Source organism: Myodes glareolus, chromosome 19, assembly GCF_982192425.1.
Source record: "Myodes glareolus chromosome 19, mMyoGla1.1, whole genome shotgun sequence".
Taxonomy (NCBI): domain Eukaryota; kingdom Metazoa; phylum Chordata; class Mammalia; order Rodentia; family Cricetidae; genus Myodes; species Myodes glareolus.
Window position 1 is genome coordinate 65,493,922 of NC_142044.1, and position 27,501 is coordinate 65,521,422.

General features: G+C 48.7%; 2 protein-coding genes across 10 annotated transcripts in view; one reads left to right on the forward strand and one right to left on the reverse strand.

Annotated features, from left to right (window-relative positions):
- Csad (cysteine sulfinic acid decarboxylase) lies at positions 1-22,694 on the reverse strand. Of its 6 annotated transcripts, none has more exons than XM_048449623.3 (15): positions 22,562-22,694; positions 11,509-11,645; positions 11,186-11,312; positions 11,007-11,097; positions 10,609-10,715; positions 10,131-10,246; positions 9,720-9,799; positions 9,406-9,460; positions 2,989-3,105; positions 2,847-2,911; positions 2,531-2,612; positions 1,937-2,136; positions 1,773-1,824; positions 1,557-1,646; positions 1-812 (listed from the first exon to the last, which is right to left on the reverse strand). In XM_048449623.3, the coding sequence occupies exons 2-15, from the start codon at positions 11,632-11,634 to the stop codon at positions 639-641; spliced, it is 1,482 nt and encodes a 493-aa protein (XP_048305580.3). In that variant the 5' UTR covers positions 11,635-11,645; positions 22,562-22,694; the 3' UTR covers positions 1-638. The 6 variants fall into 6 exon arrangements, with proteins under 6 accessions (XP_048305580.3, XP_048305581.3, XP_085534773.2 ...); XM_048449624.3 differs by lacking the exon at positions 22,562-22,694 and adding an exon at positions 22,143-22,272; XM_085678647.2 differs by lacking the exon at positions 22,562-22,694 and adding an exon at positions 21,732-21,861.
- Znf740 (zinc finger protein 740) overlaps positions 22,113-27,501 on the forward strand; it is a 10,502-nt gene continuing 5,113 nt past the window's right edge. For 2 of the 4 annotated variants that reach the window (XM_085678650.2, XM_085678651.2), the window contains exons 1-5: positions 22,113-22,249; positions 22,995-23,306; positions 26,294-26,443; positions 26,778-26,867; positions 27,264-27,387. In XM_085678650.2, the coding sequence (XP_085534776.1) occupies positions 23,298-23,306; positions 26,294-26,443; positions 26,778-26,867; positions 27,264-27,387 (373 nt within the window). In that variant the 5' untranslated portion in view covers positions 22,113-22,249; positions 22,995-23,297. Of the gene's footprint in view, positions 22,250-22,994; positions 23,507-23,645; positions 23,723-26,293; positions 26,444-26,777; positions 26,868-27,263; positions 27,388-27,501 lie in introns of all 4 variants that reach the window. The other 2 variants (XM_048449631.3, XM_048449628.3) reach the window with 2 other exon arrangements.

Here is a 27,501-nt window from a genome sequence, read left to right on the forward strand (position 1 = left end):
TATAATTGAAGCTTCAGCTTTATTGTTCTATTTCAAAAGTATGTAATATCTGTCGTGTAATAAAACGAGGAAGCACACAAGGTCTAAGAGGTTTGATTGGAAACTGCCCACTCTCCCACCCCAGGGAAACCGCTCGCCTTCGCAGTTCCACCCATCAGCCTTTTCCTGTACACATGTGCTTTTAGCAAAACTCAGAAATCACAATTATAAAAATTCATATCTAGCTTTTCAATAGACCATTTCCCTCATATTAATAAAAATTCATTGTAAACATAATTTTAATGAAAGAATATTTTGTTTGTTTGTTTGTTGAGACAAGGCTTTCTCTGTGCATCCCTGGCTGTCTTGTAACTCCGCTCTGTAGAGCAGGTTGGCCTTGAACTCACAGAGATCCTCCTGTCTCTGCCTCCTGAGGGCTGGGATTAAAAGCATTTGCCACCATACCCATCTTAATGAAGGCGTATTTCATAAAAACATACTGCGGTGTATTTAAACTCCCTCCTAGTGGCAGAGGCTTCACTAGAGGGTTAGTGTGGGGAGCACACACAGTCAAGGCCACTGTTTCCTACAAAGCTTCCTTTTGAGAACCCAGGAGGCCATGCAGCACTCAGGTGAGGCAGAGAGAGGGAGCGAGCAGCTCACAGGTCCTGGCCCAGACGCTCCAGCTCACACAGCAGGAAGTCCATGTCGGCCCGGGTCAGTGTGGGGTTGGCCACCACCATTCGGAAGAAGTTGGCCCGGGTGCCGTGGGGCTGGTAGCCAATCATCATGGAGCCCTTCCTCACCATGCGCTCCTTGAGCACAGGCGCCACCTGCGGGCAGTGGGGGAGCCCTGCAGCGGCTGGCTTGGCTGCCTGGAGCAGCTGCGTCCAGAAGCCGTGTGTGCCCCCACATCCTGCACCGTCTGTAGTGGACTCTGCTCACACCCTTTCCACCACATGCAACTCGAGTGACCATCCCTGTTTTCTGCTTTCTCCCACCCTCTCCTCTCCAAGAAAACCGGAGCCAGGAACGTCTCCCAACCAGCACTGCTCCTCCCGGATCTCAAGCCTTCATCCTCAATACCTCTCCCCTCTCTTAGTACCTGACGCAGTTTGACCTGTGCCATGTGATCTAGTGGTAACTTACAAAAACACTTTTATTTACTGAACGCAAGTATAAATAGACGAGTCCTCTTCTGCAGTAACAGCCCAGGAGGCCACGGCTCTGGTGCCTCTCCAGAGTACTAAGGCGTCCAGCACTAATCTATTCCTAAGGATAAGGACATAACATATCTCCCTGCTTCCACAGGTACATCTGGGATAATCTTTCTGGGTTCTGTCCCCAGCATAGTGGCGAAGCTACCCCTGAACGGTCACACAGATGCCTGTGCGCCACACACTGGTGAGTTCCTCTGGTAACACTCTTCTGTCTCCTCACTTTCCAGAAACGTATCTTTCTCCTATCTGAACCCCATGAATAAAGAAGACAAGGGGGTGCCCCTTCTGCACTTGCCACCGTAAGAGTGAGGCTGGAACATGCTATACCAGGCACAGCCAGTAGAGGGCAAAGCCTACCTGAGACAGCCTTTCAGTGTAATCTGGACTCTCCTTCTGCCCCCGCAGGCTGGGAGGCACAAACCAGAAGCACACATTGACAAACTCAGGCTGCGAGGAGGGATGAGGAAGGTATGAGCTGAGGAATGGGGTGGTTTCCCTGTCTCCGTCCTGGACCTTTATGAGGCTTCATGTATGGGATGGGGGCAGGGCACTCAAAGGATCTAGGAGTCCTACCTCCATGACCAACTCAAATCCTTCCCGCTTTTTTATCTCCTCCACCAGGTACCTGGGGATAAAGGGTGAGAAGCACGTATGGCAGAGGCAGGGAAACAGAAGAGACCCACAGAAGCACCAAAAAACCTGGAAGGGGACGAGATCTGGGGTCCTCCCACACCTACCGGCTGAGCGCAAAGGCCTGGTCGATGCGCTGCTCCAGCCCTCGCTCCCCTTGCGCCTTCCACATGAGCCATAGCTTCAAACAGTCCACATGGCGGCCACACTGCACCACCTTGTCTCCAGTGTCCAGAGCCACATCATAGAATTTGTCTTGTTGGAAGAGGTAGCTGGCCTGGGACCCGTGGCAATGCCTGAGCAGGTTCTGTGGGGAGAGAGCTGTCAGAGCAGGCCTTCCCACAGTGATGCACTGGGGGTCTCGACTCAGTCACCCTTCCTCTCCCTGGAGCTGGGCAGCATGGAGGGCAACTGCCAGTCAACCCTGACCTCTCTCTGTGCTGCTCCTAACACCAAACCTCTTCCCAAATTCTGTCCAGGATCCCTCTGACCACAACGACAAGCCAGAACCTTTCTGCACACAAGAACAAGCCACTGGGCTCATGGGAGCTAAACCCAGGGTTAGGGTAGTCACAGGAACTTGGTTTCAGTTGGGAGGGTAAAGGGAGCACATTCAGGCCTGGATTCCTCTGTGGCAGGACAGAAAAGCTCGGGCTCCACAGGGTAAAGGAGGCTGGGGTCCGGGATGAGGGCAGACCCACCGAGGTGTCCCGGAGCAGAAGAGCAGAACACTGCAGTCCTGCACCGAGAAGCTTGTGAGGGTTCCAAGCCACAGAGTCAGCCCTGGGTGAGACAGAGCAAAACTTTGTCAGTGCTTCTTTCTCCCCTTCCAGACATCCAAAGGGCACACCCCTCTCCTGCAGCCAGAGAGAATTCCCACGCCTGCCTCCCTCTAGGCTTCAGCCAATCTGCTCTCCAGCTCCCATCTCACCACTCCCTCCCCATGCTCCCCAGTTGGTGACTATCATAAGGACCATGGATTTGAAGGAAGGGATTCGGGAAGGAGGCTGTATGCACCTCTGGATCCCATCCAGGAGATGCCTGTGTGTCCGAGACAGCAGGACGCTCCCACCCCAGGCAGCCTGTGAAGCAGGAGGAACAGCATGGGTCTTGGCCTCAGTGGAGCCCACCCTACCCCCTCGACCCAAGTCTCACTCACATCCACGTGTAACCATAATCCGTGACGCTGGCAAACATCAGCAATTGCATCCAGGGGGTCAAAGGCCCCTAGCACGGTGGTACCAGAGGTGGCACTGACCAGAAATGGCACAGAGCCCTGTTGCCAAAAGGTAGAGGAGAAAAAAGCTGTAGAGTCATCGTTAAAGCGGTTCAGACTCTGGTGATGGCCTTATGCTCTCTGCACCCCTGTCCCCAACACCGCAGATGGAGCAGAACCTAGGTCTCCCTAGGTTCTCTTTCAGTTTTAGTGCTAGGCTGGGGAGACAGCTCAGGCAGTACAGTGACTAAATATGTGGCCCTAAGGTTCATCCCCAGAATCTATATGAAAAACAAAACAAAACACACACACAGAAACCTCTAGGCATGGTGGCATGAGCCTGCAAACCCAGCTCTGGGAAGACAGAGATAGGCAGGCCCTGAGCTTGCTGGCCAGCCAGCCTAGCTTAGCTGGTAAGCATCAGGCAGTAAGAGCATCTCAAAAAGCAAGATGGAGGGGGCTGGAGAGATGGCTCAGAGGTTAAGAGCATTGCCTGCTCTTCCAAAGGTCCTGAGTTCAATTCCCAGCAACCACATGGTGGCTCACAACCATCTGTAATGGGGTCTGGTGCCCTCTTCTGGCCTGCAGGCATACACACAGACAGAATATTGTATACATAATAAATAAATAAATATTTTAAAAAAAGCAAGATGGAAGGCTCCTGAGGAGCAACATCAGAAGCTGGTATTAGGGTTCCACGTGTACACCAGTGCACACCACCGTACACGCACACTGCCATACATGCATATTGCCACACATGCACACCACACATGCACACCATGGCGCATGCACACAGCCACACACATACACCACGGCACATGCACACTGCTGAACATGCACACAAACACACACACACATACAAACATAGCATGTGATGTCTTACTTAAGAGCCAAATACTACTGAAAAGTTCCATACTACAAAAGTTCATACTGACATCAGATAAGCAAACAAAACAAATTTAAACTACCACAAAGAAAAGCCCAAACACAGATAGCTTCACTAATGAATTCTATCAAATATTTAAAAACTAAACACTACTGGGCCTGAGTGATGGATGGCTCAGCAGTTAAGAGCACAGCACCGGCAGCTCCTCCAGAGGACCCACACTGACAGTTCACAACTGCCTGTAACTCCAGTCTCAGGAGACCCAACAGCGCCCTCTTCTGGCCTTCCTGGGTACCAGGCACACACATGGCACACATATAGGCAAGTCACACATACGTATAAAAATTAAATTTAAATTAAAAAACAATAAATAAGTACCAGTTCACAAATATTTTCTCCCTAAACTCAGAATACATAAAACCATCTAGAGCTGGAGATGGAGACAGCTCAGGGCAAGAGCACTTTCTCTAGCATGCCTGAGGCCCTAAGCAGAATCTCCAGAACCAAACCTACAAAAAGCAAACAATAACAAAACACATTAGCCCACTATGTGTGTACACAATGGAACATGAACACAAAAATAAAACTAAGAGGCAGGCATGACCTTTAATCCCAGCACTTGGGAAACAGAGGCAGGCAGATCTCTGTGAATTTGAGGCCAGCCTGGTCTACATGGAGAACTTAGGACAGCCAGAGTCACATAGTGAGACCCTGTGTCAAAAACAAAAGAAAATAAGAAAATAACTTCCTGTAGCCAGGCCTGGTGGTGCCAGCCTATAAACAAAGCTACTCAAGCAGCTGAGGACTGTCACATTCAAAACCAGCCAGGCCTACAAGGAAAAACCCGTCTCAAAAAACATCAATCAATCAATTAGTTAATTAAACCCCAAATGAGAGCTCTGGAGATAGTTCGGTGATAGAACACTCGCTTGGAACGTTCAATGTTCTGGGTTCAGTTGCCAGTACTGAACACACACACACAAAACCAAAGATACAAAAGTGAAAGACCTGCCAGGTGTGGCTCCACACTTTGTAATCCTGGCACTCGGGATTTAGAGGCAGGAGAATCAGGGGTTCAACGCCAGCCTGAAGCTACACAGGACTCTGTCTAAAAGAAGAGACCTAAATTATGCTGTGTGTGGTCGTGTGTGCCTTTAACCTTAGGGCTTGAGAGGCAGAGGCAGGTGGGTATCTTTGAGTTTATGGCCAGTGTGATGTGGATTCCAGGCCATTGAGGGCTACATACTTAGACCCTGTAATCAAAAACTAAAAACAAAACAGCAAAAATAATGTAAATTATAAGGAACTGGGCAGAAGGCTCAGTAGTTACGAACATCTGCTGCTTCCAGCAGACCCGAGTCTAACCCAGCACCCTCTTCTGGTCTCCAAGGGCACTGCACTCACATGCATACTTATACACAATCATACATACATAGAATTAAAAACAAAAATGAATCTTTAAAAATTTTGAATAATTATAAGTATAAAACACTTATAAAAAGAAATTTTGTGCTCTTTGGTTAGGTTAGCTATGATATCCAAAGCACAAGAAACCAAGGCAGGGGTGGGATGAGCAGCAAAAGGGCCAGGAGTAACGGTGTTTGCCATCATGTCTGATGATTTGTGTTTGACTCCTGAGCCCCACATGGTGGGAGGAGGGAACTGACTCTCAAAAGTTGCCCCATGACGTCCATACTGAGTACTCAAGAGGCTGAGACAGGAGAATCACTCCAAGTTTGAAGTCATGTTGGGCTATACAACAGGACTTTGATTCAAAAAAAAAAATTAAAATGGAATTTCCAGCAGTGGAAACCTCCCCCTGCAGGTGGAAAGCTATGGTCTTGGCACGGCTTTAATATGACATTGTCCATTATGAGTAGACACGTAATTCAACTATGATGCTGGGCGGGGGGGGCACTGGGCTACTTAAGGTCATCAGGTGGCCCTTACGGTTGACCACTAGTGCTTGAGGAAGAAGGGGAGACCAGAGGAGACACCAACACCTGGCTCTGTCTCTTGCTATGTGAAGTCCTGTACTGACTTGGTGCTTGCCAGATTTAAGCCTTGAACCTTGAACCTGAGCTGTGAGCCAAAACAAATCTCTTTTCTTATTAAATCACCCAGCCGCAGGTACTTCCCTGTACTAGTGGATTAATCACAGGGTCAAAGGGGTAGCTGTCCAAACAGCATCATTCTCAATAGCTAGAGAGTAGAAACAGCCAATGTTTATTGCTGGCCGAGGGATAATCAAATGACAAATACATTCAACAGAAAGCTTTTTGTTTTTGTTGTTGTTTTGTTTTTGAGATAGGGTTTTTCTGTGTAGCCTTGGTGTCTTGGAACTTACTCTGTAGACCAGACTGGCCTCGAACTCACAGAGATCCACCTGCCTCTATTTCCTGAATGCTGGGATTAAAGGAGTGCACTACCATCGGCCAGCTCCAGAAATTAAGTTTTAACACACAAACTCTCAGACACACTCAAACCATATCCAAGCCACAGTGCTCTGGACTGTTATCAATAAATGTAGTAATGCCCCTGGTCACTGTCATAAAACAGATCTGTGTTGGGCAGTGGAGGCGCAAGCCTTTAATCCCAGCACTCAGGAGGCAGAGGCAGGCAGATCTCCAAGTCTGTTACATGGAGAAACCCTGCCTCAAAAACAAAGAAACAAACAAACAACAACAACAAACAACCATATCTGCTCACTTCCACAGGTCCTCTCGATGACTGAGAGAGGAGTCGAAGGCAGCGCCTGCCCCACGCAAGTCCTCCTGGATGGGGAGGGCTGTGTGGGGAGCAAGGGAAGTCGGTTGTTCCAGCTCTTCAGTCCCAGCGCCAGCCAGAGCCTCTGTCCAAGGCCTTAAGACCCACCCTACTGCATTCCATTGTCTCCCTGCAGTCTCGGGCCTCTCGCCCAGACTTGATTTGAGCAATGCTCCTTCCTACCTCCCAGCACAGTAAACATTCAGTTGTCTTACAGGGATCTATGAGTGTCAGTCCTCCTTACACTAATAAAAATGATCTAACAAAATAAAATGAGCAGGCTGGAGTGACCATTGCTCTTGCAGAGTTCCCAGGTTCAGTTCCCAACACCACGTGATGAATTGGTAAGAATTGGTAAGTATGAAGAGACATTACAACAACATATACTGCTGGAATTTTAAGATGATAAAGTTACTTTAGAAAACAGATTAGGGCCAGGCAGTGGTGGTGCACACCTTTAATCCGTAGGGAGGCAGAGGTGAGCAGATCTCTTTGAGTTTGAGGCCAGCCTGGTCTACAAAGTGAATTCTATAGAAAAACCCTGTCTCAAGAAACAAAAAACAAAATAAAAGAGAGAGTAAACTGTTGTAGAATATTATTTTAAGGTGTGTTACTTTTGTCTATGCACTGGAACATTTGCTTAATGATGCAAAGATGTGTTTGGTTAAATAAAATTCACCTGCAGTCCGGAGGCTGCGTCGCAACTGGCTGACAGGAAGTTGAAGGGAGGAGCCAGGTGGAGAAGGGTTTATAAGGAGGGATAAGAACTTCTTGGGAGAGGCAAGGACACAATGAACTAGGTCAGCTGCTCGCTCTTCAGCCTCTCTGGGAAGCAGGATTCTACCTCAGCCTTTGAATTGTGAATTCTTTAGCAGGACAGAGATTTAGATCAATTCTCTGAGCATCTTTGAAAGAGTCGATGCCTGTGGGAACAGAATTTATTTCCTCAGGCTGCAGCTCTGGTGGCCTAGCCTCTGCTGGTAGCCTTGGAGTTGCAGTTGCTGACTAGGACAGCCGTAGCTTAAAAGAGGACAATACGGGGCTGGAGATATGGCTCAGTGGTTAAGACACTGGCTGCTCCTCTTCCAGAGGTCCTGAGTTCAGTTCCCAGCGACCACATGGTGGCTCACAACCATCTATAATGATATCTGGTGCCCTCTTCTGGCAATGTAGGCACACATGGAGGCAGAATACTGTATACATAATAAATAAATAAATAAATCTTAAAAAAAAAAAAGAGGCCAACAGAAAACAGGTTAGGACTCCCTATCCCTAGCTGGGAACTATCAACAGTTGATGACTTCTGAGAGGAGGGTCAGTTTTCTTTAAGGGTGTGGCACTTGGGACCATACTCTAATGGACAGCATAAACCAGAATCAGATGCTACTATATAATAATAAAATAACAATTATTAATACTAATGATGAAGAGGACATAGGTTGGAGGACTGAGTTTGATGAGCAGCACCCACGTCAGGTAGCTCCCAGCTGCCTGTAACTTCAACTCCAGAGCTACCTGATACCTTTGGACTCCACAAGTGTAACATGCTAACACACAAACACATTATTTAACTATAAAAATATTGGAGCTGGAGAGATGGCTCAGTGGTCAAGAGCACTGGTTGCTCTTCAGAGAACCCTGGTTCAGGGTTCAGGTAATTCCAGTTCCAGGGGATCTGATGCCTTCTTCTGGCCTCTGCAGACATCAGGAACTCAAATGGATCACAGGTACACACATGCAGGCAAAGCACCCATACACATAAAAACATAATGAAATAGTTTTTAAAATATATAAACACACGTTATTCTAAATAGCAAAAAATAGGGTGTTCATTCTATATAGTGACTTGAAATACACATTTCATGTATATGGAGGTATTTTCATGTAATCATATGGACATTCATATCCTACTGTTATATTTGGCTACGTTGTACCCTAGTGGTGGTGGCGATGATGAAGACAACAATAGCTGTGTCACACACTGCGATCACAGCCCACATCTGTAATCACAGCACCAAGTACGCTAAGGCAGGAAGATCAAGTGTGAGGCCAACATGAGCTACACACTGAGTCCAAAGCCAATGCACACTGCACAGCGAGAACCGGCCTCTAAAAACAGGCGCAGCAGCAGACAGTGTATCCGCGTCCAGGCGCTAGTCTAAGCACTCCGCACACTAACCCGTTCCATCCTTAGAGCACCCTTCTGTAGTACAGTCATTTCACACAGACCTGTCAGCGTTTATCTTACCGACCAACGGGCATGAGGGCACTGTTTTCAGGTCATACTTTGTTCCAGTAAATGTCCTCATGCACAGAATTCTGTGAACTTGTGCTAATTAACAATTCTCTGAGCAGAGGCCCTCTAAATCTGCAGACAGATGTACTTAAAAACCGGGCAGGGTACCAAACCTGCCCCATCTTCTCCCCCATGGCAGCAATGCTCACCAAAGCCTGCACATCCTCCCCAGTGCCCCCCTGTGTGACTCTCGGTCCACAGAAACCTTCCACACTATTCATGCTTCAAGCACCTACCACCATCCCCACAGGGTTGCTTGGGACTCCTTGGAAATTCAGAACCTAACCCACCTACAAGTGTCTGTAGCGTTCCCGACACTAAAGGAGAGGCGTGAGGAGTATCTCAAGCAGGAAGAACCCGAACCACCTTTCCTGAGGGGATAGTGGCCCCGCTACCCAGTGACCTCACTCACCTCAGCCTCGGCCAGACTGATCTGCCTCTCCAGGTCCTCGGGGACCATTTTCCCTCTGAAAAGGAAAACTGAGTGAGTGGAGCCAGTGCAGGTACTCCAGACCAGGGGTCACACAACACGGCTGGGTGAGGAGAGGAGCAATAGGAGACCTCAGAGCACCGGGGAGAGCACGGAGAAGCAGGAGCAACAATTCTGAGAGAAGAGTAGGCGGGAGAGGTGCACCAGGGACAGGGCCTGAGGCCAGAGCAATCTGGCAAGTAGGTGACATGCTGTGCCAAGCTGGGTCAGGGCCATGTCGGCAGAAGGACCTTCACCTCTCATCAGCCTTGACCACTCGGACACTGTCAGTGCCAAGTCCGAGGAAGGCGGCTCCCTTACTGATGGAGTAGTGGCACTGTGGAGGAACGCAGAGGGCAAGTTAGCGTGACCCGAGCTGCGGCCCACCCCGTGGCCAGGGCCTCCAAGGGTTCATGTGCAGGATTATGTTGGATCTGAGTTAAATACAGGCTCGGAGCTGGTGGGCCTCCCAGGTGATGTCAGTGCCGCTGGAGCGTGAACTACCTCAGAGAAGGAGCCTGCGCCTACTGTACTGTCTTACCCCACCTCCAAGAAGGCAAGAATGAGCAAACAGATCTGGCCTCACCCACTGGAGGCCAGGGGAGGCCAGGAAGAAGACTTGTGGGGTCTCTAACTGAGCTGGGGCCAGGCCTGTGACTCTTCCCTACCTCCTTTGATGTGAAGAGGGCCAAGGGTGGCAGTGCCCGGAGCCCTCTCTGCTTGCAGTCTGGGTAGCGCTGATAGCGGGCCAGGTTCAAGGCATACATGTTCGAGATGGAGCCCCCTGTCCCAGGGAGGGAATGGTAGTAAAAGGGAGCGGTAGTGAGTCAAGACCCAAGCTTCCTTCCCCGACCTTTCCACCCAGAACTGGTCAAAACAGCAGGCATCACGTTAGCTCCCAAACCAAGAATTCCTGGGATTCACAAATAGCATAGGGGCCAGACCAGCTCTGGGACCAAGAGACCCCCTGTTACCCTGAGCTGCCCACTAGGGTCACTTTCCCCATGATGGGAAGCCTCTCGTGGTCCAGCCCAATGGGACCAGAAAGGAAACAACCATTGCCCTCCGCACTAGTTGCACAGAATAAGAGAAAGTACAGGAGGCAGGCCTTTTACAAAGACCCAAGGACAGCCCCTTCTCACATACCAGGACAGAAGACCCCATCCCCGGAGTTCCAGCCCACCAGGGCACGGAGTTTCTTCAGCACCTCCTCTTCCATAAGTACAAACACAGGGGCAATCTCATATGTGTACCTGCCAGGGAACATCAGTGAAAAGGCCCAGGTGGGAGTACTGCCCAGCTGAGTCAGAGGGGGTGAAGGATCCCAAGAGAGAAGTCAGTGGGTGTCAAAGAACCAGAGCTCACATGAGAAAACAGAGGGGCAGCAGGCACGAAGAGGCTGAGGACAGAAGGCCAAAGGACAGACCGGAGGGAAAACATTCTCTCAGGAGGCGTTTGTAGAAAACAGGGGCAAGGGGCAGAAACCACCGTCCTGTCCTACCCAGATGACTTCCCCAGCAACCCAAGGGCCCTAGATGGCTCACGGGCTGGTGTTGAGACTCTCTGTGATGATGCGCCCAGCCAGAGCATGGGGATCTAAACCTGAGAAGAGCTGGTTGAAGAACCGGGGGTGACCTGGAGAACGGGGAGCAGGCAGGGGTCTCAGGGTGGACCTGGGTACTACTGGGGCCAGAAACCCCTCCCGCCAGGTTCCCAGGCACACCAGTCTTGACACTGTAGTGAATCACAGTCCGGCAGCGCTCCAGGATCTGTTCCTGAGACTCGCCCTGGCTCTGCAGCTCCAAGTCCAGCAGCTGCTTGAGCTCCTCAGGCTCCTTCCATTCGCAGACCTGGCAGGAGGCCGAGACGCAGCCATGACAGTTAAGACAGGTCAAGAATGCTCTTTCCCCAGCATACACAAGCAAGGGGGAACGAAGGACCAAAGATCCGGAGTGCAGCTCTTGAGACTCATGAGGGACATGGGTAAACTCACTGGAGTCAAGTCTACAAGACCATGGGCAGGAGGAGGAAGGAGAAAGGGCCCACCTTCTCTGAAGCACTGGTCCCTTTCCGAATGGCCTCATCTACAACAATCCCAAACACGTCCCGGAGCAAGGCCTCCACAGCCACGGGATCCCCATTCAGAGCAGTAAGTGGTTTTGAGGCAGCCATCAGGATGAAATCTGCAAGCAGGGGTAGAACCATGCCTCATTTAGCCTGTGTGCCCGACCTGGACCCAGCAAGCAAGACCTATTTGGTAAGGGGCCCGAGGTCCATGCTTAGTACAGACGAGGGGAGGAGGCAGCATCCAGAGAGAAAGCCAGTGTCAGCAAGAAGGAAGGGAAAGGCAACCGACGCCAGGTAGGTGGGATCAGTGACCACCGTATACCTAGGGCAGAGACACAGCACTTACCTCTCTGCTCAGGTCTAAGTTCAGACGAGCTGGCGACAAGGTACACAATGAACTTTTCTGAATAATAGGATCAAGACAGCAGAGGAGTAGGGTAAAGCCAGCAGTCACATGACCGGGCATGACTCTCATGACCCTTGCCCAAAAGAGAAGTTTTACAGATTTGCGACGACAGGGACAGCTGGCGAGGCGAAGTTCCCTGGATAATAATTAGCTGACAGAAGAAGGGTGGGGCCATGAAAAGAAAGGCAAAAGCAGATGGCACAGCCCCTCAGAGAGTGCCCAGGGAATGGGGAAAGACCGGAGGAAGGCAAGGGTAGAGAGGCCCAGGAAGGGCCTGAGACGTGCAAGTCAAGCCATCCTACCTCTGAGACTTTGCAAAACTATCCTAGTTTTGGGCTGCTGAGATGGCTCAGAGGTTAAGAACACTGGCTGATCAATTCCCAGCAACCACATGGTGGCTCACAACCATCTGTAACGAGATCTAGTGTCCTCTTCTGGTGTGCAAGTGTACACGCAAACAGAACACTGTATACATAATAATTTTTTTTTTGAGGCAGGGTTTCTCTGAAGCTTTTTTTTTTTAATTAAAAATTTCCACCTCTTCCCCGCCTCCCTTTTCCCTCCCCCTCCCTTCTCTGAAGCTTTGGAGCCTGTCCTAGAACTAGCTCTTATTGATCAGGCTGGCCTCCAACTCACAGAGATCTGCCTGCCTCCCGAGTGCTGGGATTAAAGGCATACACCACCGCCGCTGGCTTTTCTTCTTTTTCAGGTTTTATGTACCCCAGGCTGATCTCCAACTGGATATGTGGCCAACAATGATTTTGAACTCCTCATCTTCCTGCATCTCCTCTCAAGGGCTAGGATTATAGGAATGAGCCACTACAGCCAGTTTATGTCATCCTGGAAGTCAGACCCAGGCTCTGTACATGCTAAGTAAGCATTGTAACAACTGAGCTACATCCACACCCTAGCATCCATATCCCTTTCTTCAGACGGAGACTTAGACATAGCTCAGGCTCGCCTTAAAACCAAACCCTCCTGCTTTAGTTCCCAAGGGCCTGCGCTGCCAAGCCTCCTCTGCCCTGACTTCTGAAGTCTTCGGGAGGAGGCCACGCAAGCATCCATGCTATGAATGAGGTAGCCCCTGCCCTGCTGGAGGACACAGACACACATGCAACAACAATGGCCTTGGGTCTGATCCTGACCCTAAGTGTCCCCAGGAGGCTGAAGTATGGAGAGATCTGCAATGGAATTGAGGCTAAGACTTGAGTCTGGGCAGGAGAAACAGAGCAGGGAAATGGGAGGCAAGGAGCACTGAAACAGAAGGTCATGAGCTAACATGGGGTAAGCAAGCTGCTTCTGACTCCGGTAGGAACGGGCCAGCTGGGATGTGGGGGTAAAGTTGAGGGAGTAAAGGCAAGCCTTAAGCATCAACCCAACCTAGGAATCTAATTTTACCCTGCAGAAAATGAAGTCACTAAAGGAGTCTGCAGCAAGTCATATAATTAAATTGATGCTGACAGCTAGTTGTGCTGGTTCAAGCCTGCAACCACAGCAAGAAGCAGACACAGGAGTATCATGGCCAGTTCCAGGCCAGTCAGCACTACATACAAAGACACTGACTAGTAAGGGCAAAAACAAAAGAAGAACTAGAATGGGAATGAGAAAGATGAGCTGGGCGGTGGTGGTGTTCACCTTTAATCCCAGCACTTGGGAGGCAGAGGCAGGTGCCATCTCTGGGAGTTCAAGGCCAGCCTGGTCTACAGAGCAAGCTCCAGGACACCCAGGTCTACACAGAAAAACCCTGTCTCTAAAAACAAAATAAACAGAACAAACAAAAAATATTTTTTAAAAATTGATGCTTTTAGCTGGATGTGTGTGGGCCCACTACTACAATCTCAGTGCTTAGGAAGTTGAGGCAGGAGGATCACTATGAGTTTGAGGCCAGTCAAAACTACATAGAACTGCACAGCAGAAAAAAATAATGACAGCTTGAATTTTGCAGGAAAATGGATGGAACTAGAAAACATTATTCTGAGTGAGGTAACCCAGACACAGAAAGACAATTATCACAAGTGCTCACTCATAGGTGGTTTTTAAACATAAAGCAAAGAAAGCCAGCCTACAAACCACAATCCCAGAGAATTTAGACAACAATACGGACACTAAGAGAGACTCACATAGATCTAATCTACATGGGAAGTAGAAAGTAGACAAAGACAAGATCTCCTGACTAAATTGAGAGCATGGGGACTGTGGGGGAGGATTGAAGAGGGGAGGGGAGAGGCAGGGAGGGGAAAAGAGAAAAATGTAGAACTCAATAAATATCAATAAAAGAAAAAAATTTAAAAAAATACATAGAAAGCTCCTCTCTTGGGAGGGAGAAGAAATAAAGGAAAGAGAGAGAGAAGAAAAGAAAGAAAGAAAAAAAGGAAGGAAGGGAGGGAGGAAGGGAGGGCTGGGTGGTGGTGACCTATGTCTTTAATCCCAGCACTTAGGAGGCAGAGGCCAGCCTTGTCTACAAAGTAAGTTCCAGGATAGCCAAAGCTGTTACATAGAGAAACTCTGCAAACTCTGTCTCAAAGAACTTGAGAGAGAGGGAGGGAGGGACAGAGGGAGGAAAGGAGGAGGGAGGGAAGAGAGAAGGAGGGAAGAAGGAGAGAGGGAGGAAGGGAGGGAAAAACTGATGTTCAAGAGGCCAGTTTCTGGTAGCTGGATGCAGAGTTGATAGGTAAGGGGAAGCCACACCAGCTTTGGTCATTCTCTGGGTTACCCTGATTCTGACAAAGTCGCTGTTGAAGGAAATGGAAGAATCAAAGGTGACTGTGGAGTTTGTACTTGGGTGGCCAGAAAAGTTATAACAAATGTGGAAGCAAGAGGGAGAAACCTGAATAAAAGTGAATATGAGAGAGACCTCCTGGATGTGTCCGTCCAGATGAGATCCACACTTGGGGAAGACCCAGCTAGAGCTGAGTGAGATCATCTCAGGGACCTGAATCTTTGGAATGCTCAGAGGATGGTGGGGGAGAGAGCACCAAAACTGAGGGGCACGTGGATCAGGAACAGAGCCACCTTCAATCCACTATCAGTATTCACAGGGCCTCATGCCAGCACTCACTGGGTCTGGGGTACTGGGAATACTAGCCAGGATATGAGATGGAGGGTCAGTCCCTCAGAGCCACTCTGCTACCTCCTCCACCCCAACAGCAGCAAACATGGAGAACAAAGGTCAAGAGACTAAATGGACAAACTGGGCTAGAGATCAGAGACTGCCTGCTACATAGAAAACCGTGGGTTCCATCCCCAGCACTACAAAAACAAACCAAAAATGGGCCCTACTTCACGACTTACCATACATGACATTCCATACTTAAAATGCACTATGCTGACCTTCACAGTGGATCAGGGAGGCCCATGAACCACATTTTAAAAAAGGGAATTGAGTCTCATAGTTTTCACTGCAAATACTAACAAATGTCAATGTATTTTCTCCCTCTTTACACAACAGGCACATAATCATTCTTCTACATGCTGCTTTTTCTCCACAAACAAAATCCGGGTACATATTATATTAGCATGGACAGCGTTTCCTCGCTGTTCTTTAACATAACAGCTTTATGGAGATACATTTTACACACCACAGAACTCATCCCTTTATCCAGGGGTTTTAGTCTAGCCACAAACTTGAGCAAGCAATGCCATTGCCTAACTCTAGAACCTTTTCCTCATCCCAGGGATAAACTCATAGGCAGTCACTGGTTCCTCCCACCCAAACCTCTGGCACCCACAAATCCACTTTCCATTTCTACAGATTTGCCGGGCATGCAGGTCACTGAAAAAGCAGCAGACACTATGTGGGGTTTGTGACTGGCTTCCTTAGGGAAAGAAGCAACTGTTCTAAAGACTGCAGCATGAGCCAGTATTTCACTCCTTTCCATGACCGGTTCATACTCTTTATAGGAACATTATGTACTTCATTTGGCCATTTATAAGTTCCTAACTGTTTCAGTCACTTCTGCCATAACATTTGTGTACAAGTTCTTGTGCAGACATGTGTCTTCAATTCCCCTGAGGATATACCTGCTGGGAAAACTGCTGAGTCACATGCTAACTATGTTTAACCTTTTGAGGAATTGCCAAATTGTTTTCCACAATAGTTGCCCTTTACGGTTCCACCAACAATGGACGAGGACACCAGTCTGAGGACACCAGTCTTCCACCTTTGCAAAGACAACCACCTGTATGTCTGACAGGGTCAACATTCATAAACCTCGTACCAATGTAGAAAATATTGGACCAGCAGAATGGCTGGATGAGTGAAGATGCAATTCCGCTAAGCCTGGTCACCTGGATTGGGTTGTGGGTCCCACATGAGAGACGTGGAGAACTGACTCTTGTAGAGGAGTTGTCCTTCAACCTCTGCATGCATGCACATGTGAATGCATACGCACATACATACACACAAAATAGGTAAACATAATTTTGAAAACTGCCTTGGAGGGCCAGTACGATGGCTAAAGGTACTTGTCAGCCACCCTTATGACCTGAATTTGATCCCAGGAATGCAAACGGTGGGAGGGAAGGATGGGTTTGCAGCTGCTGTCCTCTGAGCTCCACTGCCTGCCACAGAAGACACGTGTGTGTGCACACAGGCACACTCGCTAAGCAAATAAATAGAATTAAGAATTATATTTTTAAAATGTTGATCAGGGGCTGGAGAGATGGCTCAGAGGTTAAGAGCATTGCCTGCTCTTCCGAAGGTCCTGAGTTCAATTCCCAGCAACCATATGGTGGTTCACAACCATCTGTAATGGGATCTGGTGCCCTCTTCTGGCCTGCAGGCATACACAGACAGAATATTGTATACATAATAAATAAATAAATAAATAAATAAATAAATAAATAAATAAAAAATAAAAAATAAAATGTTGATCAGGCAAGTATATACCTCAACTGAGGGAATCATTTTAGGGTTTACAAGAGACTTGATTATAAAGGGGATCCCCGGTCCAAGGAGAGATCCCCAGATGGTTCTCTGGACAGAGGAGAGGGTGCCTGAACCGGCCTTGGCCCACAACCATACTGATGAATATTTTGCATGTCACCATAGAACCCTCATCTGGCAATGGATGGAGATGGAGGCGGAGAACCACGTTGGAACACTGGACCTAGCTCCCTAGGTCCAAAAAAGAGGCAGAAGGAAAGAGAACGTGAGCAAAGAAGGCAAGGGCAGAGGAAACCTTCATCCGGCTTTGGATGGCGATACAGATGGAGACCCATATTGGAACACCGAACTGAGCACTCCACGGTCCAAATGAGGAACAGAAAGATGAAGAAAATAAAAAAAGTAATCAGGACTGCGAGGGATGCGATCACCCACTGATACAAGGGAACTGATATAATGAGAGTTCACCAAGGCCTGTTGGACTGGGACTGAACGAGGACGTGATCCAACCAGATTCTCTGAATGTGGCTGGCCCAGAGCCTTTTTGAAAAGCCATTGACAAAGACACTGGGACTTGCTTCCTCTGCATATACTGGATTTTGGCGCTCCAGTCTGTTTGGACTCTCACCTTTCCTGGACCTGGAGGGAGGGGGGAGGAACTTGAACTTCCCACAGGGCAGGAAACCCTGACTGCTCTAGGGGATGGAGAGGGAGGAGGAGAGGGAGTGGGGGGAGTGGGAGGATGTTGGGAGGAGGGGCTGAAATGGAAACTTTTATAATTTAATAAAAAAAAATTTAAAAAAAAAGAATTATATTTTTAAAATGTCTTAGTAAATGTCCAGACCCTTAGCTTCAGCAAAACAGAATGACACACAACTTTTTTTTTCAAGACAGGGCTTCTCTGTGTAACAGCTCTAGCTGTCCTGGAACTTGCCCTGTAGACCAGATTGGCCTTGAACTCAGAGATCTGCCTGCCTTGCGTCCCAAGTGCTGGGTTTAAAGCCATGCACCACCACCACCCGGCAACATACACTTTCAAAAATGAGGTGTGTAGCTCAGTGCTACAGTGGTTTCCTACCGTGACTCCCAGCACACCACATTCCCCACTACAATAAACATCTCAATATAGTTTGATATAAATGGATCAGTCAGTTTCTATGAAGTGGTGACACACTTCAAAATTGCATTGCCCTGTGTTAGTAGAATAGATGGTCTTCGGTTTGTCTGCCTTAGGAATCAGGGTTCTGCTGTACTGCTCTGTCTGACCCAGCACTCTTGAGTTGAAGCAAACCTCCTGTCTCAGCATTGTGAGCATAGGTGCATAGTCCTGTGTTCAGCTTTGCTTTGCTTCATGTGCAGTACTGGGGATAGAACACAGGGGCTAGGGTTCAATTCCTAGCACCTAAGCACTAAATTGACAGCAATTACAGTCGCCCTCTTCTGGCCTCCTCAGGCACTACATGCGTGTGTGCACATACACACATGCAGGAAACAGCAGACAGAAATGAACATACCCCTCAACCTTCATGCTCAGTACTCAACTAGACCTCATCTATCTCTTAACAGTCCAGGGTCCCCAAATCAGGGAAGACTGGGTCTTTCGGGGGCTGGAGAGATGGTTCAGTGGTTAAGAGTACAGGCTGCTCTTCCAGAGGTCCTGAGTTCAATTCCCAGCAACCACATGATGGCTCACAACCATCTATAATGAGATCTGGCTCCCTTTTCTGGCCTGTAGGCAAACATCCAGACAGAATGCTGTACACATAATAAATAAATAAATCTTAAAAAAATAAAAAAAAACTGGGTCTTTCTGTATCAATTAACAATCAAGGTTAACACCTCATAGACATGTTCAAAGGTCAATGTGATTTCTACAGTTCCTCAGAGGAGAGTCCAGTATTTCCAGGTTATGTCAGGTTGACAAAGCCAACCATCACAACGGTGCTCCCAAATTAAAAAAAAAAAATTATACAACAATCTCATCTTATACCACTAAAATAAAAGTTACTTTAAAACAAGAAAAGGTTGAGAAGGGGCTGAGTATGGTAGTGCACACCTTTACAGATCTCTGTGAGTTCAAGGCCAGACTCGGCTGCATGGTGAAAGACACTGTCAAAAAAAAAATGATGATAATAATAAAAATGGTTGAGGAGGGGCTGTAGTAGTTCTGTGATAGGCCCATCACCACACACAAAAAAAAAAACTTCCAAAATTTTCTCAAGTATAGACATTGCCAGGCTCAAGGAACGTCCTTGTACATCATTCTGTTTCCCAATTTTTTTTTTTTTTTTTGGTTTTTCGAGACAGGGCTCTCTGTGTAACAACCCTAGCTGTCCTGGAACTAGCTCTAGTAGAGAAGGCTCGGAGTACTGGGGAGTACTGGAATTAAAGGCATGCGCCACCACAGCCCGACCTCTTCACTATCATCAAAGGTCTAAGGGGCGGCAAAGGGAACTACACAGCTTGTGTCTATTATGCAACCATACTGGCTCTCAAGAGAATGGGTTTAGCTTGTTCAGCAAACACAGACTGTCTACTTCTGCTGCTTGGCTGGCACTGCCCCAGGGACTGTGCTTATCCTGTGGGTTCCAGCTAGAAGCCAGCAAAGGAGCCCATCATGCAGACTAAAGGCAAACTCACATAAAGGAGTGGGCGCTCACTCCAAAACAAAACACAAAACCCAGGACTGTGCAGTCTGAACAACTGGCCAGTCCAGACTTCAGGTAGTGAGGTGGGGGATACACACTCGGGATCATCACAGCGCTGTTTGCTTAAGTGACACAGTGAAGCACAGAGCTGAGGTAGGGATGCTGTACCAGAGGAGTCCTGCCTGAGGGCAAAAGGATCTGGACAATTAGCTACCTCCAGAAATTCTTTTAACTAGGCTTATTGTTAGAAAGTTAACAAACTGGGGCCTTTGAAATGGCACAGTAGGCAAGGGCCCTTGCTCTCAAGCCTGGTGAACTGCGTTTCTCCATCCCTGAACCCACACAGTAGAAGGGGAGAACTGACTCTCCAAAGTTGACCTCTGGCTGGACAGTGGTAGCACACATCTTTAATTCCAGCACTTGAGAGGCAAGGGCAGGCAGATCTCTGTGAGTTCAAAGTCTGCACCACCATCGCCTGACAAGGTATTATGCAGCCAAGGCATATGAACTATGCTTCAGAGGATAATCCCAAATTCCTGATCTCCAGGTATTTTGTGTGGTATGTTTGTGTTTTGTTTTGTTCTGTTCTTATTTTTTTGTTGTTGTTTTTTTGTTTTTTGTTTGTTTTTTTGTTTTTTTTTTTTGTTTTTTTTTTACAAGATATGGTTTCTCTGTACTTTTGAGCCTGTCCTGGAACTCGCTTTGTAGCCCATGCTGGCCTCAAACTCACAAAGATCTGCCTGTCTCTGAGTGCTGGGATTAAAGGCGTGCGCCACCACCGCCCGGTGAAGCACTTAAATATGAACTCACTCAGATGTCAAATATACACTATCTGCTGGGTTTGTAGCCAAGCAAGAGGAACTTGGAAGACTCGGAAACCAGCTTGAGCTACAGAATGAGGTCCTATCTCAAACAAAAACAGAAAGTAAAATATACTGTATGGCACATTATAAGTAATAAAAAAAAAAAACATGAACTGGGTGAAAAAATATTTGTCTGACCTCAGAAAAAGTGTCTCACGGTAGAGTTCACCAAATGGTAAGACTTAGGCAGCAGTGGAATAGTAGAGAGAGCGCAGTAGCTGGGTGTCTAGCATACGCCAGGCCACGCGTGCCAAATGCATTCCATCTGTCCTCAGCACCAAAAATACAATGACAGGGACTGGAGAGATGGCTCAGCAGTTTAGAGCACTCGCTGTTCTTCCAGAAGACCCAGGTTCAGTTCACAACACCCACAGGGTAAATCCCAACAGTCTTAGCCCTAAGTGTCTCTGGCGCCAATTTCTAGGTGAATACCTACGCCCTCTTCTGGCCTCTAAGGACACCAGGCACTCAAGTGCTACACAGATACACATGCAGGCAAAACACCCATACACACATAAAAATAAAACTTTAAGCCGGGGGTGGTGACGCACACCTTTAATCCCAGCGCTCGGGAGGCAGAGACAGGTGGATCTCTCTGTGAGTTCTGGGCTAGCCTGGTCTACAGAGCAAGTTCCAGGACAGGCACCAAAGCTACAGAGAAACCCTCTCAAAAACAAACAAACAAAACACAGAACAAAACGAAAAAGCAATAATAAAAACATTCCTGGTGCCATTTCTCTCCGTTGTATGTCAATTTTAGGATGATCCTAAGAGGATCGTGTAAATTATTTGAATGGTCTAAAATGTGCAAGTCTATAGTTAGGAAGCCTTATCTTTTTTCATTATAGACTTTTTTCTTCGGTAGTGCCTTGAAGTCTCCTACACTCACCAGACGGCAGCTAGAATAGAAAGTAGAACGTAAGTGGAATTCCCGTGTCCTTCTGCTAAGTGTGCACTTCGAGTATTCCATCTTTTAACAGGACCCCTCTCTAATGCTAAGGTGCTCGAGGATGGCTCCAATCTTCCCCTTTCAAATGCAGCCTGACCCAGGGAGCAACGTGCATGTCCAAGTCTGCAACAAGACTAGTCCACCGAAGGAAAAAAGAAGGCCTTTTCCTGCAAGGAAACCTGGGTTAGATCACCTAGAACAGGGAGAAGAGAAACTAACGAGTCTGGCTCCTGGCACAACGTTGCGGGAGGGGAGCAGGACTGCCTTGGGTACTTCGGGAACATCTCCGAGACTCATACTCAAATAAGAGATTGTGGTTTAGAGTGTACCGAAGGACGGCGCAATGATTTAACTCTACTCCCAGCTGACCTCAGTCTGCAGGACTGCGCGGGATAACAAGCCCGAAAATACAAACCTGACCAAGATAAATGAAAAGATTAGGGGTACGAACTGTTCTAGCGTCTACTTGGGGCTCCGGACATAGGAGCAACAGGAGACAGATGGAGTTTTTCCGGGAGTCAACCAGCTCACTTAGCGAACCTTCTCAAAGAATACTCAGCCCCTAAAGACTCCAGGAGCGAGCCTGGCGTCTGCCCTCAATCAAGATGGCGACCAAGGCGCCTGCGCGCCAGGGCGCACGCGCACCCCTTCGCACGATCCTCCTCCGGTCCTGCCGATCGCCACCCCTCCCACTCGCCAGCTGCAGCACTTTGCGCGTCCCCAGCCTCACCCCTCTCTGGCGGGCCCCTCCTGACCAGGCTCCCGAGCCCGGAAGTGGATGTGGCCGCTTGGCAGAGAAGACGAGGGGGAGGGAGAAGTGCTTCCGGGGAAACGGGCCCCGGGTTGGTGTTTGTAAACTTGCCTCGGTCCCGGCGCGGGCAGCGGCGGCCGCGAGCTTGGCACCGGGTGCTTAGGGCCTGGAGGAGGCGCCGCGCGGCGGAGGAGACGGCGGGAGGCCACGCCGGGCAGGTAGGCGCGCGCCGCGGGGAGGCAGCGTCGAGCAGGCAGACGGCGGCTCCTCAGCAGCTCGCAGGCCGTGGGGCGCCGCGCGCGAAGGGGGAGGGGAGCGGGGCGGAGGAGGGAAGGAGGAGGGAGGGGGCCGCGAGGGGAGGGCCGCTGTCGCCCCCGCCCCGCCCCGCTCCCCCGCCGGGGTGAGGGGGCTCGCTGGGAGAGGACGCGGGCACGAGCACGCAGGTCGCGCGATGCTCTACTCCGGTCCCCGCGCTGCGGCTGCTTGCAGAGAGCGTGCCGGCCCTCCACCTCCGCGGCGGATTTACGTACCTTCGCGCGGACTCGGAGTAGCGCTCACGTGTGGGCACTGCCCGTCAGTGTCCAGCAGGCGCCCCGGCGCTCAGCGGTGGCCCCCGAGCTTCTCTCCACCACGCTCTGCCAGCGTCTGCGGAGTGCCTGCTTTGCAGGCCGGCCCACTCTGCACAAAAGCCCCAGAGGGCCTCCGCCCCCTTCTTCCGTTCCTAAGATGCCAAATCCGAGCCCTTACTCTGTTGGCAGTGTCTCTCCTGAAGACCCAATTTCCTTTTACTCCTGTTGGCTGCTCTTCCTGGCCCAGGAGACCAGTTTCTTCTACTGACCCAGAAAGCAAGCTCTTGACTCATGTCCTCCTTTCGAGCTTCAGAGCGCCCAGCAAAATAAGTTGAGCGAGCTTATGGCCTGAGGATGTTGCTCTTAACGGCCTCGTCTCCCTTTCTGGTTTCAGGTTTCCGGAGCAGACCTAGAGCTTCACCAAGAAAATTCAACTGGGAAACCAAGACTGATAGACTCTCATTTCTTCAGACAATAGGCAGAAGCCACAGATCTCGGATTTTTGCAACACCTGTTTTCCCTTTGGAGGACACTAAATTCTTTGAGAGGACAAAGGCAGTTCATTATGGCAACTGAACTGAAAGAACAGGAAGGAGCCATTACTGTGATTTGGTGACAGTTCTTCAAACTACCGTGTCTTAAGGAAAGCTGGATAAAGAACTTCTGAACTTTTGGGTTCATTAAGTGAAAAATCAGCATGGCTCAGGTAAAAAGCTCTAGCGTCCTCCTTCAAGACCACTCACTGGGAAGCCTGTTTGCAATGTCACTCTTGAATTCTGCCTTAGTCAACAGTGTTGACCATCCCCAGTGAGCCGAGCTCTGTATTAAGCACCAGGGGGAGATCTAGAGGAAGGAAAGGAGACAGGCCTCCCTGCCTTCAGGGAGCTTCCAAGTCAAATGAAGGAGGTAGGCTATACACCATGTCACAGGCACTGATGTCCGTGGGCAAAGCACCTTATACTCTGTACTTCTGGTCTGTGGAGTACTTGGGCATGAGGGAGTGAAGAGCCTGGTGAATGCTTCATTTGTTTTTCTTTTTCAGCAGGAATTTTATTGAGCTCCTGTTACATGCGAGGCATTGTGCTTGGAATACAAAGATGAATAAGATTGTCCTTGTCCCCAGTAAGCTTCCAGGCTAGTTGGGGGGAGGGGGAGGAATGGAAAGACAGTCTATTATTTATTTTTATGTTCACAGTGCCTTGCTGTAGTAATGACTGGCTGGTAGTAGAGCATCTGCATCTGTTGACTAAAGGAGTTTGCAAGGATAGAGGGATGCTACTGCAAAGTGGTACTTCTGCCTGGATGGAGAGAAGACAGAGAAACTTGACGGATGCATAGGGTTCTGCTAGATGAATGAACAGAGAAGGGCATTCAGACAGAGGGCCTGTGGGCAGAAGCTTAGAGGCCTGGGAAAATGTGATGAGGGTAGGTAGGGGGCCAGAGGATTAAATGGGGCATCATTAGGGAGAAAGGGTAAATAATGATTGTGGGGGTTGTTTTCTGGAGAAGTCAGCAGAGTGTGGCCCAAGGGCTTTTTGTGCCTTCCTAAAGAATTAGGTGTTATTCTCTAGGGAGTGTGAACTCCCTAAAGAATGTTAAACAGCAGAGTAATGTCTTGCAGAAGGTAGTTGTCCCTGTGAAGGGGGCAGATGGATTGGAAGGACAAGATGGCCAGAGGATCTGCTGTAGTCTTCTGAGGGAAACATGCTGCTTCTGCTGCTTTGAGTGTTCTCTGAGGACAGCTCCTGTACCAGTCACACCAGGATGGCAGCCTGAGTGTAGTGGGATTGGCTTGCTTCCAGGTGCTGCAGTGTGCACAGCTCTCTCCCCCCTCGGCAGAGTAGAGCCTCTGTCTGTCTTACTCCCCAGCATGGTGTTTACCGTTCTGCTAAGCATTTTACATCAGTTTCGTTCTCCTTGGCCCTGTGAGGGCAGGCATTCTGACAGGCATTTCACATTTGAAGGAAGCAAAGCTTCAGGTAGAGAGACTTTCCCAGAATTACACAACCCAAACAGCAGAGCAAAGATTTTTAACTTGGGATTAACTTTCTAAGTAGGAAAAGTATGCATTCTGGAGTACTAGTTCAATAAAGCCAGTTCAAGAACCGTTGTGTTAGAATAAGGGGTTATTTCTCAAAGCACCCCTGTTTAATTAACTTTTTTAAACTTTATGTAGCATTCCAGGCAGTGGCAGCACCCACGCCTTAAATCCCAGCACTGGGGTGGCAGAGGCAGGCTCTGTGAGTTCAAGGCCAACCTGGTCTACAGAGTGAGAGCAAGTTCAAGGATAGGCTTCAAAGCTACGCAGAGAAACCCTGCTTCAAAAAACAAGCAAACAAGCAAAAACTTTATGTAGTGTATACATATAAGAGGCCTAAATAAGGCAGAGGGGATACGCAGGGTGGGATAGGTGTGGTGCACGCCTTTTCCCAGCACTAGGGAGATAAAAGTAGGCAGGTCTCCGAGTTTTTGGGTCCTGGACAGCCAGGGCTACACAGAGGAACTCTCTAGAAAAGACAAAATAAATAGATAAATGAATGAGTAAATAAATAGCCTAAGTGGTCAAAGAATCTGTATATTCAACTCCAGAATCAAGTGCTATAAGTGATAGCACTTAGGAAATTTAAAAATCTAAAGTGAGAAATAACCTGATAGAAAATGTACTTGGCACCAGCGAGGTCTGACCATCTGAAATTGGCTTTGAATGTGAGCACTATTGGTGGCCACATTGCTTAGTGGTTAAGAGCACTTCCTGTTCTTCCAGAACCCAAATTCAGGACCTAGCACCCACATCAGCCAGCTCAGCTCACTTCAACTGCAGGGATCGGATATCCCCTTCTGGTCTCCTTGGGCACCTGCCCACATGTGGCACATACGCACAATATAAAAAAAAATAGTAATAAAATCTTTAAAAAATAGAAGAGGGAGCCAGGCTGTGGTGATTTGCACCTTTAATCCCAGCACTCAGGAGGCAGAGACGGGCGGATCTACAGAGAGAGTTCAGGGCAGGTTCCAAAGCTATAGAGAAGCCCTGTCTCAGAAAACCAAAAAAAAAAAAAAAAAAAAAGAGCCGGACAATTTGCGCCTTTAATCCCAGCACTTTGGAGTTCTCTGTGAGTTCGAGGCCAGCCTGGTCTACAAGAGCTAGTTCCAGGACAGGCATCAAAAAACTACAGAGAAACCCTGTCTCGAAAATAAAAAAAAAAAAAAAGAGGGTGTCAAGATGATTCAGCTGTCAACCTGACAATCAATTAGATCCCTGGAGAACTGGCTTCCTACTGATCTCCACTATGTTGCTGACATAGCGCACACACACAAAAATAAAAGAATTCGGAAGACATTGCTAGTAATCTCCAGTTTCAATGGGTCGATCAGTCAGACCTCATTCCTGTAGTTAAAAGCTGAGGATGCCTTAGGTAATATGTAGCCACACATACTATTTGGTACAGTAACCACAAGTGTTGATGCTGTGTGATTATTAACTTGATCTGTGTTTCATCGCTACAGGATGCAAAGGGGGCAGTAGTTCTCGGTAAGACAGGATTTGAAGGAAACAGGGCTTGACAGTGAGGGGTTGTTCTGTGCAGAGAAGCAGTACGTTGCTGGGTGTAGACAGTAGATGTGTTCAGGATAGCAGCCTGTTTTTGTCCAGCCCTGCCAGGTGACCTGACACCTCATCTCCTTTCGACTTAGGCAAGTCTTCTGGCTTGTGAAGGCCTAGCGGGTGTGAGTTTGGTTCCCACTGCAGCCAGCAAGAAGATGATGCTAAGCCAGATTGCCAGCAAGCAGGCCGAAAATGGCGAGCGGGCAGGTAGCCCTGATGTGCTGAGGTGCTCGAGTCAGGTACAGCACTTGAGTCCTTTGTGGTGCTTGGGGGTCGGGCAGCCTGAGCTCTCTGCCAGGAGGCACCAAGCTGTGGTTCCTGTCTGCTTTGTTTTGGTGCTTCTGTTTAGAAGAAGTGGGGATCTGGGCCCCAGGTGGGCAAGAATGAGTGTGGGTGTTTGGAACGCTTGTACCTACAAACTCCTAAACCAGGAAAGACGAAGAGGAAGTGGATTGTGGAGAGGAAGCAGGTGGTGTACTCTCCTTTATAAACTATTTGGCAAGAAACAGCATTTGGTTTCTCATCTTGTGTTCTGAGATGGACTGTAAATTTAGATTTGGTTTGTCTTCAAAGGGCCACCGAAAAGACACTGATAAATCCCGGAGCCGCAAAGACGATGACAGCTTGGCTGAGTCCTCTCATTCAAAAAAGACTGTTAAAAAGGCAGGTAATGGGGTCAACCCAGACTCATGTCGTTTGGTAATGGAGTCAGCTCCTTTCCTCATCACTGTGGCTCACATTTTCCCTACTGAGTTTGGGCCGTGATTTTACCCAAGGCCACGCTGACAGTTGCTGTCTCCCCTTGCTGACCATTGTGGTACAGGTGGGGAGTGTGCTCTTGGAGCAGGGCAGGCCAACCCTACCACTGCATGCTAGCTGTGGCTAGAAGCTGGTTCACCCAGCCCTTCTCCTTCCCTTCCTGACTCTTAGCTTAAGTAAGGGATATGACAGGAGACATCACCTTTCACAGTAGCAGACAGAGTCTTTGTCCAGCAGCTGGAACTGGACCTCTGGAGGGCAGACAGAAACCTCTATGACATGCCTGATTGTTGCCCCCAGGTGGTGGTAGTGGAACAAAATGGCTCTTTCCAAGTAAAGATCCCCAAAAATTTTATTTGTGAGCACTGCTTTGGAGCTTTTAGGAGCAGTTACCACCTCAAGAGGCACATCCTGATCCACACTGGTAAGTCTCTTGCCTGTACTCAAGCTTGCATTCAGATGGGGGACAGCCTGTAAGTCATGTTCCAGCTGGGTTTGTTTCCCAGGAGGGCATTAGATATGGAAGCTAATGATGGGG

Coding starts and splice junctions, on each gene's coding strand:
- Csad (XM_048449623.3), bottom strand. CDS start 11,634: ATGGCTGCCTCAAAACCACTTACTGCTCTGAATGGGGATCCCGTGGCT. Junction 9,800..10,130: donor CCCTCTTCACATCAAAGGAG/GTAGGGAAGAGT, acceptor GTTCCTCCACAG/TGCCACTACTCCATCAGTAA. Junction 3,106..9,405: donor TCAGTCTGGCCGAGGCTGAG/GTGAGTGAGGTC, acceptor TTTTGGCAACAG/GGCTCTGTGCCATTTCTGGT.